General features: G+C 55.2%; 2 protein-coding genes across 11 annotated transcripts in view; one reads left to right on the top strand and one right to left on the bottom strand.

Moving 5' to 3' along the window:
* Positions 1–11067, top strand: part of Pik3cd (phosphatidylinositol-4,5-bisphosphate 3-kinase catalytic subunit delta) — a 46070-nt gene extending 35003 nt beyond the window's left edge. For 4 of the 7 annotated variants that reach the window (XM_052717332.1, XM_052717329.1, XM_052717331.1 and 1 more), the window contains 19 exons: positions 370–549; positions 846–995; positions 1221–1310; positions 2398–2619; positions 3159–3255; positions 3347–3477; positions 4056–4106; positions 4178–4345; positions 4424–4554; positions 4710–4853; positions 5042–5141; positions 5256–5434; positions 5526–5638; positions 5815–5893; positions 6229–6396; positions 6969–7092; positions 7384–7529; positions 7780–7912; positions 9140–11067. In XM_052717332.1, coding sequence (XP_052573292.1) covers positions 370–549; positions 846–995; positions 1221–1310; positions 2398–2619; positions 3159–3255; positions 3347–3477; positions 4056–4106; positions 4178–4345; positions 4424–4554; positions 4710–4853; positions 5042–5141; positions 5256–5434; positions 5526–5638; positions 5815–5893; positions 6229–6396; positions 6969–7092; positions 7384–7529; positions 7780–7912; positions 9140–9277 — 2544 coding nt within the window. In that variant the 3' untranslated portion in view covers positions 9278–11067. The remainder of the gene's footprint in view (positions 1–369; positions 550–845; positions 996–1220; positions 1311–2397; positions 2620–3158; positions 3256–3346; positions 3478–4055; positions 4107–4177; positions 4346–4423; positions 4555–4709; positions 4854–5041; positions 5142–5255; positions 5435–5525; positions 5639–5814; positions 5894–6228; positions 6397–6968; positions 7093–7383; positions 7530–7779; positions 7913–9139) is intronic. The other 3 variants (XM_052717335.1, XM_052717333.1, XM_052717334.1) reach the window with 3 other exon arrangements.
* Positions 11068–11358: 291 nt separating this feature from the next.
* The window catches only part of Clstn1 (calsyntenin 1), a 70514-nt gene continuing 62954 nt past the window's right edge, over positions 11359–18918 (bottom strand). For all 4 annotated transcript variants that reach the window (XM_052717337.1, XM_052717339.1, XM_052717340.1 and 1 more), the window contains 8 exons: positions 17674–17831; positions 17137–17285; positions 16641–16867; positions 16075–16245; positions 15328–15473; positions 14254–14389; positions 13552–13736; positions 11359–12979 (listed from right to left, as the gene is read on the bottom strand). In XM_052717337.1, the coding sequence (XP_052573297.1) occupies positions 12782–12979; positions 13552–13736; positions 14254–14389; positions 15328–15473; positions 16075–16245; positions 16641–16867; positions 17137–17285; positions 17674–17831 (1370 nt within the window). In that variant the 3' untranslated portion in view covers positions 11359–12781. The remainder of the gene's footprint in view (positions 12980–13551; positions 13737–14253; positions 14390–15327; positions 15474–16074; positions 16246–16640; positions 16868–17136; positions 17286–17673; positions 17832–18918) is intronic.

Below are 18918 nucleotides of genomic sequence, written 5' to 3'. Positions count from 1 at the left end.
TCTGCCTCAGGTATGTAAGTGTACCACATACATGTATGGTGACTACAGAGGTCAGAAGACAGCATTAGATTCCCTAGGAGTGGAGTTATAGATGGTTGTGAGCCACCATGTGGGTGCTGGGAACCGAACCCAGGTCCTCTGCAAGAGCAGCAAATACTCAACAAGACCTGTCCCTCACCAGACAGATTTGACAATGCAGAGTGACCTGATGGTGTCAGCCACCCCCCTCCCAGTGTTCCCTGGGATGCCGTGATCAGTGAACACCCAGACATGTTTTAGAGGTGGGGCTCTCTCACAGGCAGCCCTGCCTCTCTGCCCCAGAAGCCACAGGGACTGCACAGCAGAAGGCTGACACCCTTCTCCCTACAGGAGAGCTTCACCTTCCAGGTATCCACCAACGACATGCCCCTGGCACTGATGGCCAGTGCCCTCCGAAAGAAGGCCACAGTGTTCCGGCAGCCTCTGGTGGAGCAGCCTGAAGACTATGCACTTCAGGTGAACGGGAGGCATGAGTACCTCTATGGCAGCTACCCGCTGTGCCAGTTCCAGGTGAGCCCCTGGCGCGGCATTCCCTGCCACCTGCATGTGGCCCCGGGAGCATCACGGGAACGGGATTTAGCCTCTCTCGAGTCTGACGAGGCAGGCCTTTGTAGTCACCACGAGAGCATCCCCTTTGCTGAACTGGTCCTCTGTGTGGAGGGACCCCATCTTTAGGGAGAACCAACAGGCGGCCCCTCCTGAGGTTTGGGATAGGTAGTATCAGCTTGGGGAGTTCCTGGTAGCCAGTTGTCCAGGAAATGAGAGGGGGCCACCCATCATCACCTCACCCTGCACCTCCATCCCAGTACATCTGCAGCTGCCTGCACAGCGGACTGACCCCCCACCTGACCATGGTCCACTCCTCCTCCATCCTCGCCATGCGGGATGAGCAGAGCAACCCTGCCCCCCAAGTCCAGAAACCACGCACCAAACCTCCCCCAATCCCTGCTAAGAAGGTGAGACAATGTACTTCCTTCCCAGTGTCCCACAGTCAGCTGGGAGGCACAGCAGGAGGGTCTGGGCTCAGGGGCCCTTGGTGGGTGACCAGTGTCCTGTTGGGATCTGTGTGAACTGCGGGGAACCTCCATTGTCCCCTTGTGGATCTGGGGGCCCTTGTGCATTTGCACAGCAGGCGTTCTGGTAAAAGACAGTGTTGGGACCCTGCCTCCTTGCTTCCCCAGCCCTCCTGTGTGTCCCTGTGGTCCCTAGAGCAGCCGTTCTGCATTGAGCTGATCGAGGGCAGCAAAGTGAATGCGGATGAGCGGATGAAGGTAGGGGCTCCTGGGCCAGGTGAGGGAGCCACTGTTTTCTATACAAACAAGGTGGCTGTGGCCAGGAGGGGAGGCAGCGGAAGAGGAGTGGGAAGATGTCACACGAAAGCCACCTGACCACATTACCCAGCGTCCCTGACTGGAGTGGTTGTAAGCCGCTTCAAAACAGGAAGAGGGGAGTGGGGTGGGCCAGCCAGCCAGAGACTGATTCGTGGAAACCGGGCAGAGCCGATTTCTGCGTATTTGACTTTGGTGGAGGTTGTGGGGATGAAAGAGGTGTCTGGGGAGGTGTGAGGAGCAAGGAAGAGCTGGCTGCATCTGGTCAGGGCAAGCATGGCCGGGTAGCTGTCTCATCCCCTGGGGCCTGAGCTCCCTTCGGGTTATGAAGATAGTGTAGGGGCTCCACGCTCTTTGGCTTTTAAAACACACTCACACAAACCTCACATCCTCTTTCCTCACCACTGCCCTCCAGGTGGAGGTGTTACTGTTCCTTTTGTGGACTGGGAAGCCCACAGAGAGCCTGGGTTTCCTTCCTAGTGCTGTAGTTTTACAAGCTTGGAGGGCTGGGTACCTGTGTCGGGATGATTAACTGGTGGTGCACCTGGCTAGGATCCCATAAGATTCCCAAAGGCAGGGAGCCTCAGGATGTAAGAGCCAGGGAGCTGTGGAATTACCACCTCCTGTTGAAGCTGAGGCCTGGAGTGGGAAGGGAAATGCCTTGAGTTGTCAATGCACAGTCTGTGTGACCTCCATGCCCCATGAAGTTTTAGTGGCTGTCCTGGATCTCGCTCTGTAGACCAGGCTAGTCCCAAACTCACAGAGATCCACCTGGCTCTGCCTCCCAAGTGCTGGCATTAAAGGCATGCACCACCACTGTGGCGCCCCACGACTTCTTGTCCTGTTTGGCCAGTGGCTTTCCCTCTGAGGGACACCCTCCCCCCCCATTCCATGAGGAAGTAGATTCAGACCTACTTAAGAATGAGGACATTTGGGGAGAACATTGGTGGGAGAAGCTGGTGAGGAGAGGGAAGAGGTGGCCCAGGGCCCCTGCTCCCCTTACTCTGTCTGGCCCCCCTCCCCACCCCAGCTGGTTGTACAGGCCGGGCTCTTCCATGGCAATGAGATGCTGTGCAAGACAGTGTCCAGCTCAGAGGTGAACGTGTGCTCGGAACCCGTGTGGAAACAGCGGCTGGAGTTCGACATCAGCGTCTGTGACCTGCCGCGCATGGCCCGGCTCTGCTTTGCACTCTATGCTGTTGTGGAGAAGGCTAAGAAGGCCCGCTCTACAAAGAAGAAGTCCAAGAAGGCAGTGAGTGGGGCTGACTGGGAGGAACCTAGGCCCCCCTGCAGTGCCCCACAGGCAGGCAGACTGAGGACTAAGCCTCTGCTAAGTCTGCATTCCTGCCTATTAAAGGGATAGATTGGGAATATCCGCTCTGGACCTGTAGTCCAGTAGGCTTTTGCAGGCAGCTGTCTGGGTAGAAAGTGTCCTCAGTGGGACTAAAGGGTCTGGGCAGCTGTTGCCTTGAGTGGCCAGGTCCCCCGTCACACTTCCAGTATGTAAACTGGCCCTTGTCCTGCTGGTGCGCACTGGGAGCTGAGCCAAGTGCTGGACTGGCTCTAGTTTCTCTGAGCCAGGATCAGGGACACAGGCCATGCAGGTTTTGTCACTAGGACAAGGCAGGTGGTCCTCCCTCTTTCCAAACAGGGTCTTCCCTTGAGTCCTCCTGGGAGTCCTCCCTTGGAGCCCAGTTCCTTTCTCCCACGGGGCCTTCAGGTCTGTCCGACTCTGCGATGACCAGAGGGAGCTTTTGTGACTGGCCCTAACCCACTGGTGTCCTTCCCTAGGACTGCCCCATCGCCTGGGCCAACCTCATGCTCTTCGACTACAAAGACCAGCTCAAGACTGGGGAATGCCGCCTTTATATGTGGCCCTCTGTCCCAGGTGGGCCCGGCCCCAAGGGGACAGCTAGCATGGGTGGAGGTCCCAAAGCGAGGGACCTTCCACATACAACGCCATCTGTCCCTGTGTTCAGATGAGAAAGGAGAGCTGCTGAACCCTGCGGGTACAGTGCGTAGCAACCCCAACACAGAGAGTGCTGCGGCCCTGGTCATCTGCCTGCCTGAGGTGGCCCCCCATCCCGTGTACTTCCCTGCCCTGGAGAAGGTCAGTGAGGACCCTGTCCTTCTAGACCAGTGGTTCTCAACCTTCCTCATACTGTGACCCTTTAATACAGTTCCTCATGTTGCGGTGACCCCCAACCATAAAGTTATTTTTGTTGCTACTTCATAACTTTACTACTGTTATGAATTGTAATGCAAATATCTACGTTTTCTGATGGTCTTAGGTGACCCTGTGAATGGGTCGTTCATCTCCCAAAGGGGTTGTGACCCATGGGTTGAGAACCATTGTGTCTAGACCTTTCTCACCCCAGTTCTACAGTTCTTCAAAGAGTAGACCCTGGCCACTTCTGGGATTTGTCCGTTGCTAGGGTATACATCTTATGCCAATTCAGGGGTTTCCAAGAGCCATGTGGGCCGCCATCGGGTAACGTCTGGTGTGGGAAAGATGCTCCTGGCGTGTTGTAGGTACAAGCTAGGATGCTCATGGGGGCTGTGCAGTGCACAAGACGGTTACCATACGTGAGAATGACAAGTGCTAGGTCTGAGGTGTAGATGTCCTGCTTTGGGGCCCTGCAGGGGCTGCCCCATGCCCAGGATGTTGACAGCGGACACTTGTTGCAGATCCTGGAGCTGGGGCGTCACGGGGAGCGCGGGCGCATCACAGAGGAGGAGGTGAGTTTGGGTCCTGGAGGGCGGAGCTGGGGTCAGGTGTGGAGCTGAAGGCCTCAGTCTGTACCCTTCAGCAGCTGCAGCTGCGGGAGATCCTGGAGCGCAGGGGGTCTGGGGAGCTGTATGAACATGAGAAGGACCTGGTGTGGAAGCTGCGGCATGAAGTCCAGGAGCGTTTCCCAGAGTCTCTGGCCCGCCTGCTCCTGGTCACCAAGTGGAATAAACATGAGGATGTGGCCCAGGTGAGTAGGGAGGGGAGTCTGGGGAAAGAGCCCGGGGCAGATGGACAGCTGCCGCCCACCCCTCACCTGACCACCAAGCTGTCCCAGATGCTCTATTTGCTGTGCTCCTGGCCCGAGCTGCCTGTGCTGAGCGCCCTGGAGCTGCTGGACTTCAGCTTTCCTGACTGCTATGTGGGCTCCTTCGCCATCAAGTCCCTGCGGAAGCTGACGTGAGTCCTGGCTGGGTGCTGCCTCTGGGGACACAGATTCCTTTCTCTTCCAGAAGACAGCTTTGCCCCAACCACCCAAAAGTGGGTGCTGGGTTGGGATGAACCTGGCCCCTGCCACCTGCCTGCTGGAGACCATCAGCCCCCTCTCTCCACAGGGATGATGAGCTTTTCCAGTACCTTCTGCAGCTTGTGCAGGTGCTCAAATACGAGTCCTACCTGGACTGCGAGTTGACCAAATTCTTGCTGGACCGAGCCCTGGCTAACCGCAAGATCGGCCATTTCCTCTTCTGGCACCTCCGGTAGCTGAATGCACCCCAGCCTGTTCCTTGGAAACCCCATGAGGGCCACAGGGAAGGGAGACCTCAGGCTTGCTGACCTTACCTTTCTAGCAGGCCCAGATGTTCTGGGTGCTCTGGGTGCCACACAGGCTGAGGAGGGGACGTGTGGTGAGGAACTGGGCAAGACTTAGTACCATTTTTTTTTCCAGCTCTGAGATGCATGTACCATCCGTGGCCCTGCGATTTGGCCTCATCATGGAGGCCTACTGCAGAGGCAGTACCCACCACATGAAGGTGCTGATGAAGCAGGTAAGGCTTGGCCAGGCTCTAGTCCAGGTTTTAGAATGCTGCGCCCCCTCTCCCACACCATCCTCCCACCTGAGAGGCTGGCGCCTACCAGTGTCTTACCACTTTTACCACCAGGGGGAAGCACTGAGCAAGCTGAAGGCACTGAACGACTTTGTGAAGGTGAGCTCTCAGAAGACCACCAAGCCCCAGACCAAGGAGATGATGCATATGTGCATGCGCCAGGAGACCTACATGGAGGCCCTGTCCCACCTGCAGTCTCCGCTGGACCCCAGCACCCTGCTGGAGGAAGTCTGGTGAGCCCCATGCCTGGCCCCTCCAGGGCGGCTCCTCCCACCCCTCTGGCCTGCGGAGGAGCACCTGTGGACCTCACTCTCTGGCCGGCAGTGTGGAGCAGTGCACCTTCATGGACTCCAAGATGAAGCCACTGTGGATCATGTACAGCAGCGAGGAGGCGGGCAGTGCTGGCAGCGTGGGCATCATCTTTAAGAACGGCGATGGTGAGCGGGCGGGCTGGGGAACCTGCCGAGGCCTTCTTATCCATCCCTGTGCTGTCCCGAGGGGTGGTCCTGGAGAAATGAATTGAGAAAGTATCCTGGGACCTAAGGGCCCACACACCCTTAGGGAATGCAGAACCTCCCAGACACTTGGGGTCTCCCTCCTTCCCACGCTACAGACCTCCGCCAGGACATGCTGACTCTGCAGATGATCCAGCTCATGGACGTCCTGTGGAAGCAGGAGGGCCTGGACCTGAGGTGGGGACCCATCCTGAAGGGCAGCAAAGCTATCCTTGCTGTGTCAGTTGGGGAAGGGGCTGTTCTCAGTACAGGGAGACAACGGAAAGCTAGGAGAGGGCGGGGAAGGCTTTCCAAGCGTCCACCTTGCTCCCTCTGCACTTCCTGGCCTCCTGCCCATCTTAGGAAGCAGCAGTCTCTTCCCACTCATCATCTTGGGGGCCAGTGCTGGAGCCTCCCAAGTCCTTCCCCTTCTCAGCAACCTGGGTGTGGCATCCCCTGTGGCTCTTTCCAGTGTCTCCCCGGGGACAGCCTTCGGTCATTATGTTCTGTCGGCTCTCCTCCCCTGCACATAGGATGACGCCCTATGGCTGCCTCCCCACTGGAGACCGCACAGGCCTCATTGAGGTGGTTCTTCACTCGGACACCATTGCCAACATCCAGCTGAACAAGAGCAACATGGCAGCCACAGCTGCCTTCAACAAGGACGCCCTGCTCAACTGGCTCAAGTCCAAGAACCCTGGGTAGGTTCCAGGTCTTCTCCTTCCTGGGAGGTGTGATGTGGGAAGGGTCAGCCTGTCAGAGGCGAGGTAAGAGGGAGGACTGTGACCTTCTCTAGTCAGCAAGGCTGTCCTCATGTGCCGGTTCCCGGTGGCTGTGTGATGCCACTCAAGCTTAAGGCCTCAGGACAGCCACCATTCTGAGTGGGCTCAAGTGGACTCACCTGGGATATTCTACATGCGTTTGGGACAACTCAAACCATCTGGGACTTTTGCCAAGGCTGGAGGGTCTAAGATGGATTCCACTGAATGCCTGGAGCCCTACCTCTCCTCCTGGCCTCTGCTCACAGAGTAGGTCAGCCCCCAGCTTCTCCCCATGGTGCTCATGAGACAGGTTCAAGATCAGGAAGGTAGCCTAGGCCTAGGCTCTGGAACAGTGTATTCTACGTTCTGTTGAGTAAAGCAAGCTGAAAGGCTGGACTCAGAGGCAAGAAGCATACTCTACCTCCTTAGCATACATACTAATAACAGTGAGAAATTTGAAAGGTGAGGGCGGCAGTACGGTGTGGTCATGACCTTCAATCTTCCCCACTCAGGGAGGCCCTGGATCGAGCCATCGAGGAATTCACCCTCTCCTGTGCTGGCTACTGTGTGGCCACGTATGTGCTGGGCATTGGTGACCGACATAGCGACAACATCATGATCCGAGAGAGTGGGCAGGTAGGGAGGTGTGGGTGGGTGGCTTCCCCATGGGCGGACTAATGTCCGGTCCTGGCCTGCTGGCCCCTCTGCCCTGTATTCAGTATCCCAGATGATGCTATGCGCCCCGCCAGGTGTCTCCTCCGCCTGGGACTCTGAGGAACTGCAGTTCTGTTCTCTGCTGTATCTTTTTCCTCCTCCTTGGGTTCCTGGGGTTTGAACTAGCTCACACTAGGCTAGAGCTCCACTCTTGAGCCACACCCCAGTTCCTCCTTTGTGGCTTCTCATTCTGTGCCCTTCCCTCCCCTTCAGCTGTTCCACATTGATTTTGGCCACTTTCTGGGGAACTTCAAGACCAAGTTTGGAATCAACCGGGAGCGAGTCCCCTTCATCCTCACCTATGACTTTGTCCACGTGATCCAGCAGGGGAAGACTAATAACAATGAGAAATTTGAAAGGTGAGGGCACTGCCACCCTGGACAACAGGGTCCCTAGGTGAAGGGACAGGGACAGAGACAGCTGTCTCCTGGTGCCTCCTGTGGGGGGTGGTCTTTTGTAGGAGGCAGGGTGAGGAGGTCAGCCCAAGGAACTAGGGGTTTTCGTATAGCCATCATGGAGCAGCAGCTTGGGAAACAGGCCCACTGGCCTCAGGCTGGGAGTGCTACAGAGAATCCGGGACCTCACCTGCCCCGTCTCCCTCCCGTGCAGGTTCCGTGGCTACTGTGAACGAGCCTACACCATCCTGCGGCGCCATGGGCTGCTCTTCCTCCATCTCTTTGCCCTGATGCGTGCTGCAGGTCTGCCTGAGCTTAGCTGCTCCAAAGATATCCAGTATCTCAAGGTAAGTGTCCTTATGGGGTTCTTATCGCTGCGATAAAAACCATGACCAAAAGCAACTTGGGGAGAAAAGGCATTTATTTCAGCTTACAGTTGTAGTCCATCATGAAGGGAAGTCAAGAGTGGGCAATGAGGGGCTGGAGAGATGGCTCAGTGGTTAAGAGCACAGACTGCTCTTCCAGAGGACCCAGGTTCAATTCTCAGCACCCACATAGTGGCTCACAACTGCCTGGAGCTCCAGTTCTAGGGGACCTGATACCCTCACACAGATATGCATGGAGGCAAAAGACCAATGCACATAAAATATAAACAAACAAACAAACAAACAAATAAATAAATAAATAAATAAGTGAGCATTGGAACAGAAGCCATGCTTGCTCAGCCTGCTTTCTTACACAATCCAGGACCACCTGCCCAGGGGTGGCATCATTCACAGAGGGCTGGGCCATCCCACACCAGTCTTTAAGAAAATGCCTCACAAACTTAACAACCTGATGGAGGCATTTCCTCAGTGATCTCTCCATCTCAGATGACTCTAATTTGTGTCAAGTTGATAAAAAACTAATGAACACAGTAGATTAAGCCAGAGCTGAGTCAGGACCTACTCCAGGGCTCTGTTTCCCAAGGCCTGCCTGGGCAGTCTGGGTCCTAGAAGGGCCCCACTGGTGGACTTTTTGGGGGTATTGACGCTGGTGGGGGCCTCACACCATCCTTGTCTTTGCAGTGGGGTCTGGTGGGAAGTGGCCAGCGTGGTCCAGTTTGCTGGACTTAGTTGTGCTGGGTTGAGATGTGGTGACCTACCTTAGTTAATCCACATGTCCCTCACAGGTGCCTTCACTCCATACATACACACACACACACACACACACACACACACACACACACACACACACTCGTGTGTGATCTGTGTGAGCTAAGGTTTCTTCCACATCTTAGAAAAATGCTTCCTTCCCACATTCTCAGTTTGTGGTAAGTGGAGCAGAGAGAGGTGGTGACAGGCCACAGAGCTGGCCAGGGCATTCCCTGAAGGCCCAGAACATCCAGGCCTGCTAGCATTGCAAGGCTTCTGGCATCTGAGCCAATGGGTGGGGTGAGTGGATCATCAGGACTTGGAGTCCGAGTAAAGAGATTTCCCTTTCAGAGAGGATTTAACAGCCCATTAGGCTTCAGTACAGATTATATGAGAGAGAGCAGGGCCCCTCAGTGTCGCCCTGCTGTGGTGTTTGTCCAGGACTCTCTGGCACTAGGGAAGACGGAGGAAGAGGCACTGAAGCATTTCCGGGTGAAGTTCAACGAAGCCCTACGGGAGAGCTGGAAAACCAAAGTCAACTGGCTGGCACACAATGTGTCCAAGGATAACAGGCAATAAGGGACCCACTCCTGGTCGCCTCACGGTTCCCTCGGCTCTCAGGCCTAGAGCTAAACAGTCAGTTCTGGGGGCCAGGCATGCTCAGTGGTCATCAGAGACCCCAACACCGGCACTGTTCCTCGTGGAGAAGAACCACACAACTGCCTCTTGTTTACACTGGTTATTTATTTATGACTCAAAATGTTTAAGGAACAGAACAGCCATAAACGGAACTGTCTTTGTGGAGGGGAGGGGCGGTCCTCGTGAGACACACCCCACCCCACCCCGTCAGCACTGTAAACAGCGCCTTGAGGATTACACCCCTAGTCTTCCAACCTGTGGATCTTGGCCCAGCAGACAGTTCCTGGGGCCTTCCTCCCAGGCTCCCCAGCAGCCTGCCTGGAGCAAGCCTGGAAGTCACCTGGTGCCTCCCATCCAGACAGGACACCTCAGTCCTCAGCTCACCTCCGCCACCTCTGTGTGGCTCACCTTCGGCAACCTCCACCCACCAAGCCTCCAACGGCAGCTCCCGAGGAAGCCAGGGCACCCTCTAGACTCAGGCACACTTGCTCTGCACTGTTGAAGTGACCTCTTGGGTATGGGGGCACCATCACCTTTTATTTCCGGTAAGAAAATGATAGCCAAACTATGTACAGAACTTGACGGCTGGGAAGAAGGACCTGCGCCCCACTATGTATGGTTGTCAGGCCTCGAAACACTCAAGAACCAGCGAGCGATTGAGTCCAGTGTGGTCACTAGTCAAGACCAAGGCAAGCTGGGATGGAGTCCTCTCTGCAGTGAGTGTGAGCCGTACCCGAAGGCAGCTGTGTGGAAGGGCAGGCTTGAGCTCTCCTGGAGCTGTCCCATTGAAAGGCAGCTGGGGAGCCAGGTTCTGAAGTTGAGGGCAAGAGCGAAATGAAAGTAGCCTGGGTGTTTATCCTTGAAAAGGAATGGATCAGAGCGACTCCAGAAATGCAGGTCTGAGCCTCCTCCCGGGCATTCCAAAGCCACGCTGGCAGTGGAGCGAGGTACGCTCAGGGATCTGGGGACACAGCTCAAGGGTACAGCATGTGCTTACTGTGCTGTCCCGCGCACATCCTGACGTCGGCTGCCACCTCAGGGCCTGGATCTCTCGGTAGCATTCTGAGACTTGAGAACCGTCACTGCTGTGTTGCCAGAAGCCCAGAACACGGCTCCAGGAGGCCAGGCGCCAACTCTCCCGTGTTGACGAGCAGAGGGGCCCGCAGCAGTTTGTACCTCCACAAACCACCTGCTTAGTTCACAGGAGTGCTGGAACCGTCTGCCGCACCACCTCTGAGATAGGAAGTGTGCGTGCGTGTGTGCATGTGTGCGTGTGCTTAGTTCACAGGAGTGCTGGAACCGTCTGCCGCACCACCTCTGAGATAGGAAGTGTGCGTGCGTGTGTGCATGTGTGCGTGTGCTTAGTTCACAGGAGTGCTGGAACCGTCTGCCCCACCACCTCTGAGATAGGAAGTGTGCGTGCGTGTGTGTGTGTGTGTGTGTGTGTGTGTGTGTGTGTGTGTGTGTGCGTGCGTGCGCGTGCATCGTTATTTATTGAAGCGAGTCTAGGTGCTCCCTGGTGTGGCTGCAGACTGCACGCGTTCAGCCTTTGAGCTGGGTGTATGGTCTGGACACCTGGCTATGAGAATATTTTCTATTTTTTTAAGTCATTTCATGTTTGTGTGGGGAAAGTGGGTTTCCTTTCACTGACGTGGGCTGAGACATTTGTGCAACCTGGATGTGATCGGTAAAGACAGGTGAAAAGAAATAAAAGCCTTTTTATGTTCTTACGTTCTCGGCTCAAAAAGCAGCAGGGCCGGGCTGGGGATATGTGTGAGGCTGGATGCATTCTTCCATACCATAATAACCAAAACAAGTCGTGGCACAGGTGTGGTCGGCACCTGTAATCCCAGCAGTAAGCAGGCAGAGGCAGGAGGATTGCTGTAAGTTCCAGAGCAGCCTGGTCTAGACAGGAAGTTCCAGGCTAGCCTGCCAGAGCTACATAACAGATCTTCTTGTCTCAACCATACTCGCCCCCCCCCCAAAAAAAAAGAAAGTGACAGAGTAAATCCCACTCAGGCTAGAGTTAGAACCAGAACTTTATTATAGTGCATACACTTCCCGACCTAGCGTCAATATACACATACTGAAGGGGACGGACAGACAGACGCTGCAGCTACCGACACATGACAATGTCCCTCTCCGCATTAGCCTCTTTCCATCGTCTAATAAAACAACTACAGGGGCAGGACATGGGAGGGCGGCCACAGACAGCACAGCCGTCAGCATCCTTCAAACCAGCAGCAAGGGCCGGAGGTCCCCAGCTGGAGAGGTCTAAACTGATTGTAAATGAGAAGCTGAGTGCTGTGTGGGGCCACACTGCTGTCTCCAACCCTTCCACCAAGCAGCAAGACTCCTAACTACTGGGGCTTGAGTCTCACCCCACACCAGGACAGCAAGGGGGCATCCCACGGAGCCTCCGGGGAGGAGAGGAAACAGACTGTTTTGGAACATTCTAGCACTTTGTCTTTGGGCCTCAGGATCTCCTTTTGGATGCTGTAGTGTAGAGGTGCTCAGGCCTGTTGTCCTCAAATCAAGGAGCCTGACTGTCTCGCAGAATTGATGTCAGTTCCCGTGAGCTACAGGTTTGCACCAACAGGGAGACACATTTAATGAGCAGAAAGCACAAGGCTGCACAGCAGGGTGGCTGCCAGCCACAGGAGTGTAAGAGGCCAGGGGCCTTGGCTACTACCTGGCTCTTCCCAGCCTCCAGTGTGGTCGGTGCTCGGGTCTGGTCCCCTAAGCAGCACTCAAAGCCTGTGGCCCCTGGCCACATGGCTGTACAGAGACCCCAGCACGGGCCCCAGTGACTTGGACCTCTCCAACCTGGTTTCTTGTGAGGAAGGTGGAAGAGAGGGGAGGAGAGTTCCTCCTGGGCCTGTGTTCTGACTTCACTTTACATTCCTGTCCTGGACTATACTAGCACAGAAGACACAGAGAATCCCAATTTATTTACAAAATATTAAAAAGTCAGTTGGTCATCTACATAGTAACCCCCATTCTCCCACTTTATACATGCACTAGTTTGGAAAAAAATAAAAACTTTTAAAAATAAAGAAGAAAAATGATTACTGGGTGGGAGTAATTTTTACGCTTTGTCAGCAAGCCCAGTCATCGCAGCCTCTCTGGAGGCTGGAGGTGCTGGTGTCCTCTCCTCGACTGACGGGGGACTCCAGCCACATATGGGGTCTGAGGTGCTGCAGGGCCACTGCACCCAGATGCGGCCAGGGAGGAAGTGCCAGCTCCTAGCAAAACTGCGAGGGTGATGGGCTGGGAGGGAGGAGGGTGGAGCCTATGGTCCCACACACCAAGCACAGGCGGATGTTCAGCGATGGGGGAGGGGTCTGCAGGCCTGCTGGCCGAAATGATTTTGTACATCGTGGACCCGTGGGGCTGGGAGATGGCTAGGAGAGGGTTTTGGAGAGCAGGTGTCGTGGCGCGTATTCAGTAGCTGAGCGTGGAGTCATCCCATTCCAGCTGCTGCTGCCGTGTGGCGCTCTGGCCGTCCCCGGGGCCGCCTTCCTCCTCTTCACTGCTCTCTGACTCGGCGCTGGTGATGTCCTCCTCCTCCTCCCCATCTTCACTCTCCTCTTCCTCCTCTTCCTCTTCCTCCTCCTCACTGCTGTGCTGGTCCTCATATGTCTGGGAAAGAGATGATGGTCTAAGTCTAGCTGGTGACCCCATGACCCAATGTCCACCTTCCAGAAGCCACAGGAAAAAAACAAGAAGGGCTGAGCTGCGCTGGGAGCTGCGCGGGGGGCCTGCGCTGGGAGCTGCACTGGGGGCTGCACTGGGGGCTGTGCTGGGGGCTGCGCTGGGAGCTGCGCTGGGAGCTGCGCTGGGAGCTGCACTAGGGGCTGCGCTGGGAGCTGCACTGGGGGCTGCGCTGGGAGCTGCCTCCAGCAAAGCACCAGGGCAGGTGAAGCGCTCGCTCATCAGCAACTCGGAATCCATGCACTAGGGAGAGGTGCTCGATGCTGAGGGATGAAGCTCAGTCCTGTTACACCAGAAACATCTTGGGGTGAAGAAGCAGAGAGCACCAATTGCCTACTTATGCTAATCAGTGTGACCTTCAGCCAGCCTCCTCAATTGAGGAGGACCCCCTAATCTCACAGACCCAATGTGCAGGGAACACGACACAGGGTACAAGGATTCAAGGGGCCATGGCTCCACGGGTCTCTGCGGCGCCTGGCAGTCAGGGCCCCTGCACCTACCTCCATGGGGTTGACAGTGATGGTCAAGGCAGAGTCATCCCAGTCCATCTCATTCTCCTTCCCGGTGTCCTGGTCCCGCATCGTACGCTGATGCGCAGCTCGGATCCGAAACACCCCCAGGATGATCATGAAAACCAGGAAGCTGACACACACCACAATCACAACAGTCGCCGTGCTGGGGACAACTGCCAAGAGATTCGAAGACCGGACGCGGCTTTTGTGACACTGCTTATCCGGAGAGCAATCCCATCCTTGGCTTCCTCAACTACTTGAGGTCGGAATGAATGTGCCAGAGTGCTTCCCCTGACCCTCAGAGACTAGGAGGAAACACCACAGCAGCCGGGCTTTGCTCACCTGCTCGGTGGCTGTGGTGAACTCCCTTCTATATGTGACAGCAGTGGCTGTGAGCTGTGTTTACAGCCAGGTTTAGTCGGAGGGTGCGGGGGGGGGGGGGGGGGGGGGGGGGGTACTCATCTGGACCCTACTTGGATGCCATAGCGTATTTTTTTTGTTTTGTTTGTTTTGAAACAGGGTTTCTCTGTGTAGTTTTGGTGCCTGTCCTGGATCTCGCTCTGTAGACCAGGCTGGCCTCAAACTCACAGAGATCCACCTGGCTCTGCCTCCCGAGTGCTGAGATTAAAGATGTGCCACCACCACCTGGCGCCACAGCATCTTGACTCACGTTCTTCCCAACAGTCCTACCTGCGAATGGGTGAGGATTGGCCAGGTTGTGACCAGACAGGTCAACAAAGGAGCGATGTTCAGGCTGGACAAACTGTGGCTGGGCAGCCATGTGATTGGCGTGTTCCACAGGGTCGGCTGTGTGGATCACATTCACCTGCAGTGGACAAAGAGAAATCACTAAGGCTGGCATCCCAAGTATACCTGACAGGTGAACATGGAGTCAGTCACTGGCAAAGCTGTGCTGGTTGCGCCAAGGCCTCCAGGCTGGGAACAAACAGGGTTACGCCAGTGACCAGAAAATAAATCAACAGTAAGAACCTGTCACCTGGTCTAACAGTGTGACAGTGTCACACATCCCACAAACAGTGCTTGTTGAATGATTTATTTATAGTGTAGCTTATAAAAGAACACATTTGCATCAGCCAGGAAAACAAACCCAGATCACTTGGAAATGCCCGGCACAGACCACTTTCCCCTAACCTGGCCAGAGGAGAGACAGCACGAATCACCATTTGTCGCTTTTCAAACCAGCCACCCTTTGGCTCAAGTAAAACACTGTCCGCGCTCTAACTTTAGCCTCGGCCCACCACTCAGGTCATGGTGGAGACAGTGGACTGCTCAGAACAACGGAGTCCATTTCTCCAGACCGCAGAGGCTCTGGTCGATAAAGTCGGCTGCAGCAGAGGCTGCTGGAGGTTTCAGAGCGGAGTGCACTGTCCTCCAGCTGCTGTGACCTCAGAGTGACCACGGCCATGTTAGCACACCCAGCCAGTGACCCAACTTTACTCTCCACAGGGTCAGTGATCGGACACAGCTTCGAAGACCATTTGGTTCCCTGGGGGTTCTTTCACATATGGAACCCAAGGAACGACCCTGTCCCTCCTAAAGACACACACTCACTCTTTACCTCTCTCCCAGGTCTCCAAGCCACTCCAAGTCTGCATATCTACCCTGCCGGCAGACCACAGTGTGAACAAAGCCGCCCCTGGTCTGAGCTATATAGTTGAATGTCTGAAGCCTTGGGACCAAGAGTCAGGACACTTAATTCCTTCTACTGTTGACCCTGTTCTACTGTGGGCACCCTGGACTCACCTCCACCTTGAATTCATTGCTGAGGTAGCGACCATTTAGTTCTGAGCAAACGAGCTTGAACTTCCGGTCAAGCAGGGACCTGGTGTGCCAATTCCGATAGCGCAGAAGGTGTAAAACCTCCTCATAGCTTGCCATGGTGTCCACACCTGTAGGGTGTTGAAGGTGAGTGGCTTAAGTCTGGAGCCGAGGGGGGCCCAGGGAGCTAAAGTCATGTACTTGGGTCAGCTGAGCCAATGGCCACACCTTTGTGGCTTTTTGAGCCGCCAAGTAGGAGCATTTCTCCACGCAGGGGCACATGTCGTTATGTGCCCAGGCCACCCTGCATAAAGCACTGCCTATGTCCCATTCCCCACCAGTCCCCATGTCCCCCCTCCTTGTGCAGAAGGGCACCAGTGTGGAGTGAATGTTAGTCCACATCTGCGGACAGCAGGCACCAGTGTAGAGTGAATGTTAGTCCACATCTGCAGACAGCAGGCACCAGTGTGGAGTGAATGTTAGTCCACATCTGCAGACAGCAGGCACCTGTGTGGAGTGAATGCTAGTCCACATCTGCGGACAGCAGGCACCAGTGTGGAGTGAATGCTAGTCCACATCTGCGGACAGCAGGCACCAGTGTGGAGTGAATGCTAGTCCACATCTGCGGACAGCAGGCACCAGTGTGGAGTGAATGCTAGTCCACATCTGCGGACAGCAGGCAGGCAAGAGCCTTCACCTTTCCTTCCTACCCTCTGCTTTACAACCCCTCACCTGTAAAGACCACGCCCAGGTCGGAGTGGCTCACTTCGATGCCCTTCTGCTGGAGGCGGGCCAGGTCCACCTCCAGGCTCTCCTGCTCTGGGTTCAGCTCCTCGCCTTCCACTGTGACCTCGCAGGTGTCCAGGTCATGCACAATTTCCTCTGACACCAGGGACTCTTGAACTGCAAAAATGGCCGACCAGAAATAGCAGAGGCCAGTCAACCCTAATGCCCAGCCCCATCTCAGGCTCAGAGAGTCTAAGGCTGGGACTGAAGCAAGAAGTCACCATCAAGCCTTGGAGGGCTGGAAGTGTAGTCAGTGGAGGAGTATATGGCTGGCGTACTGAAGGCCCAGGTCCCAGAAACAGCTCCGTCAATAAATAGTACTTGGTCAGTCCCCAGTAAGAATGGTGGGGACATTGTCCTGTGGGCCGGCCCTCAAGCTACGTCTTAAAATCTGATGTCCAACCAAAGAGATGTAGAGACTCCATCCACAGTCAAGTTCCAGAAACAGAGCCAAGTGCTAAAACATTACAACTCCCAGAACCCACAGAGAAAAAGGGCCCAACAACTGTTACCTGTGGGGTCCTCGGCCCCGTCCCCCTCAGGCTCCACTTCTCTGGTGATAGTGCTGATGATTCGAAGCTCAGGGAAGAGGGAGACACCCTCTGGGCTCTCAAACTCTGAAGCCGCCCGGGCAAAGTGGTGGACCCCACTCAGGCTGATCTTGGGCTCTTCTGGCTGCAAAACCATCACGTAGCCTTCAACTGGAGGCACCTCGATGCAGGCCGCCTCATTAAAACACCTGTCAGAGAAGCAGGGGGGGCAGGGAGAGAAGGGAAGGCTTTGAGGGCTGTGAGGCAGCCACCTATCAAAGGCTTGTGGACGGAGGTGGCCACCGCAGGGATGCACCTCCCACTATGGTCGGACGAAATTTAATTCCTCACTCAGGCTTTGCAAGATCAAGTGATAACTCACCTTCCCTTAGAGGGGAAGGCAAATCCAAGGGCACACACACACTCTGCCAAGGGTCAGCGAGTGGAAATACATTCATTACCACAGATCAGGACATACTTGACTGTGCTGGTGATTTTCAGCCTGCGGATGCCGGGTGTGGGGAACTGCCTTGAATTCAGGTAAGAAACATGCTGCATGGCCTTATCCAGCTCTCCAACATCGTCTCCCTCCAAGGTCAACACTGCTTGACTGGAGCTTGTGTGGATCTGAAATCATCGTACTAGAGTTGGGGACAAGGTCCCAGCCATGAGGAGCCAAAGCCATGGGAGGTGGTGGAGTGATCAGACCGGACTGCATCACTGAGCTCTTCAGTCCCCATGAACAAGACTCTACATAGTATAAAATCCCTTCACCCCCACCCCAGCCGGGCGGTGGTGGTGCATCTCTTTAATCCCAGCACTCAGGAGGCAGAGGCAGGTGGAGCTCTGAGGTCAGCCTGGTCTACAGAGTGAGTTCCAGGACAGCCAGGGCTACCCAGAGAAACCCTGTCTCAAACAACAAAAAACAAAAAGTCCCTTCACCCCATCTCTGCCTTACCCTGCCAGCCCCACTTTTAGCGGGCTAGGCTAAGAGTGAGTTCAGGCGAGCGCTCACCTGCACGCCTCTGCTGCCATCCTCAGGGACCTGCAGGTCCAGTCCCTCCTTGCAGGTGTACAGACAGTCAATCACTTTCTTATCCGCCAGTTTCCCAGAACGGATGGTGAGGCCAGCCAGGTTACCCCGGAAAAACTGTGTCATGTGCAGGTCACCACCTTGGGAACAGGAGGAGGAGAGAAGTTAGGCTCGTAGCTCACAGGCTCCTGGGTATCTGTCACGGCTGTGTTACCAGTGGTGGCAGCTTGATGAATGGACATGCACGTTAGTTCAGAGCAAATCCTGTTAGCCTTGCAGTCTACATGAAGTGCGATGAAAAATTAAATTGTTTATGATCATGCACATGGCCTGGAGAAGAGAGGAGCTTGGGGTGGTTCCCTCACCCAGAGCCTGGATGCCCAGGGGCCCCTCTTTATACATCTGGCCACTCCCTGATGATGGAGGCTAACCCGGTACTATCAGCAGGGTACACAGAGACACTACCTCCTCAGCACTGGCCTGTTCAACCACTACCACCTACCTGGCTGAGCACACTGTGGGATGCTTCCCTGACTGAGGACACAGGAGTCGGGGCAGGGGGAAGACTGGATCATAAGCATGGCAGGAACTCTGAGCCGCTTAGAGTCCCCACGGAAAAGCCTTGAAGGCCTTCCAGGGAGATTTGTGTGTGCACTCGTACATGTACAGTATCCACATGCATATATGTGTACAGTAAGCATGTGTATACGCATGCTCATATAAGTTTGGGTACGTGTGTGTGCACATGTGTGGGCAGACCTGAGGTTGATGCTGGAAATCATCCTCCATTGCTCTCCCACCTTATTCACTGAGGCAGGCCTCTTGGTGAACCCAGAGTTTGCTGGCTAGCTAGTCCTCAGGCAATCTGGTCTGCCTTCCACTCACTAGAATTACAAGTGGGTGTCAGGCTCCCTTGGCATGTACACAGGGGCTATGGATCTGAACTCTCATCTCCACGTTCACAGAGCGAGCGTCTCACACATGGAGTCATCTCTGCTCTCAGGAAGCTCTCTGGTTGAGTTCTGTCTCTGAAGATGACAGGCAGGGAAGATGTAACCCCAGACGGTGGACCTTGACAGACCACAGCAAAGAGCCACAGACTACAACTCGCTTTCACATTACTGAAGAACAGGGCCTGGTATGGCAAGCCATCCCTGGGGATTGCTATTTCTGTTCAGAATTTAGTATCAATCAGAAAACACAGAAACTCTTTTCCTGTCCCGTGGC

Source organism: Peromyscus californicus, unplaced genomic scaffold, assembly GCF_007827085.1.
Source record: "Peromyscus californicus insignis strain IS unplaced genomic scaffold, ASM782708v3 Scaffold_5__1_contigs__length_169319896, whole genome shotgun sequence".
Lineage (NCBI taxonomy): Eukaryota > Metazoa > Chordata > Mammalia > Rodentia > Cricetidae > Peromyscus > Peromyscus californicus.
Note: the sequence above shows the minus strand (reverse complement) of the source record. Positions and strands in the feature narration are given on the sequence as shown.